This window comes from Propithecus coquereli, unplaced genomic scaffold, assembly GCF_000956105.1.
Source record: "Propithecus coquereli isolate 6110/MARCELLA unplaced genomic scaffold, Pcoq_1.0 Scaffold124, whole genome shotgun sequence".
In the NCBI taxonomy this organism is placed as follows: Eukaryota; Metazoa; Chordata; class Mammalia; order Primates; family Indriidae; genus Propithecus; species Propithecus coquereli.
The window spans coordinates 1,464,878-1,466,186 of NW_012136525.1; the positions used below are offsets into that span (position 1 = coordinate 1,464,878).

At 51.5% G+C, this 1,309-nt stretch overlaps 1 protein-coding gene across 2 annotated transcripts in view; it reads left to right on the plus strand.

The window, feature by feature from the left end:
- Positions 1–593: 593 nt before the first annotated feature.
- Positions 594–1,309, plus strand: part of NECAP1 (NECAP endocytosis associated 1) — a 14,119-nt gene continuing 13,403 nt past the window's right edge. The window contains exon 1 of one of the 2 annotated variants that reach the window (XM_012637872.1): positions 594–749. In XM_012637872.1, the coding sequence (XP_012493326.1) occupies positions 655–749 (95 nt within the window). In that variant the 5' untranslated portion in view covers positions 594–654. The remainder of the gene's footprint in view (positions 750–1,309) is intronic. The other variant, XM_012637873.1, reaches the window with a different exon arrangement.

Sequence of the window (1,309 nt, forward strand, 5' to 3'; positions counted from 1 at the left end):
TCCTACATTTGTCAGGAATTGGTTGATCCTATTCAGTTTATTTAACAGGGTCAAATTTTCCAAAAAGATAATCAGAATACAAGCTAAAAGTGCGGCAAAATATTTCAACACCTGCTGTCCTGGAAAATCGGCTATTAGGCAATAAATGAGGCTGCGTATTTTTAACGTTTAGAGGGTTAAAATCCGCCGTGTCTATGACCAGCTCATACATTTCCCATAGGTATCCAGTCTGGGATTACTGACAGGTGATACCCCTTCTCTGCCGGGAAACTACAGTTAAGAAGTGACTCTTGGAAGATAATCCGCCAGGTTTCGAGATGGTCCTCGTCCTCCTAGAGCACTGCGGGCACCTGCCGAGAGCAAGATGGCGCTTTCCCTCAGCACCTCTTTGAAATAGAGATTTCCATAAAATGAATCACGCACTGGGAGGCATCTCTGCCATGACCCAAGATGGTGAGCCGTACAGCCTCATCGTTTCCAGGTTTCAATATGGCTTCCCTAATCTGCGTCACCAAAGAGGTTAATCTCGGGAACTAAACTGAACTCACGCGGAAGTGTCGAAAGCGGAAGTTGTCACGCATCGCAAGTCCCCGCCCCCACGTCTCGCCCCCGGTTTTACGCCTCGCCCCTGGCGGCGCGGACAGCGGAGCCAAGATGGCGGCCGAGTTGGAGTACGAGTCAGTGCTGTGTGTAAAGCCGGACGTCAGCGTCTACCGGATTCCGCCCCGGGCCTCCAACCGCGGTTACAGGTACTAACCCCGAGGCACTGCCGTACACGCGTACCTAGTTGGGGATGACAGTTTCTTCCTCAGCACGCTGCCGGTCCCTGCCATTGCTGCCTCGGGGTTGTCACCTTGCTAGCCTCCCCACCTGGGTTGTCATCGCCCTGTCCTCCTGCTCCACCTTCACTCTGGACTGTCATCATCCGTGTTTCCGCCGCTTTTTTTTTTCTAATTACCATTCTGCATCATGCCACCCCTCTTCCCCGAACCCCTCCAGGACACCCATCTGCTCCCCATCATCCACATCCAGTCGTGCCTGCTTCATCGCCGGTCACCTTCCGTTCTCTCTTCCTGCGTCCTTCAGCCAGTCATCCTCCTGGTCATGCTCATCCTCTCTCTTTCACACACACACACGCACACACACGCTTCCAGTACCCGTGCACACTTGTGGATAATCATTGTATCACTCTCTGGATGATCTGATTTCTCTTTTGTACTCTTGTCAGTTTCGCCACCAAATATCATCACCATTTGGTTTCTCCGTCAGCTCTTTTGCCAGTGAGGTTACGATTATAAGTTTTCCAATG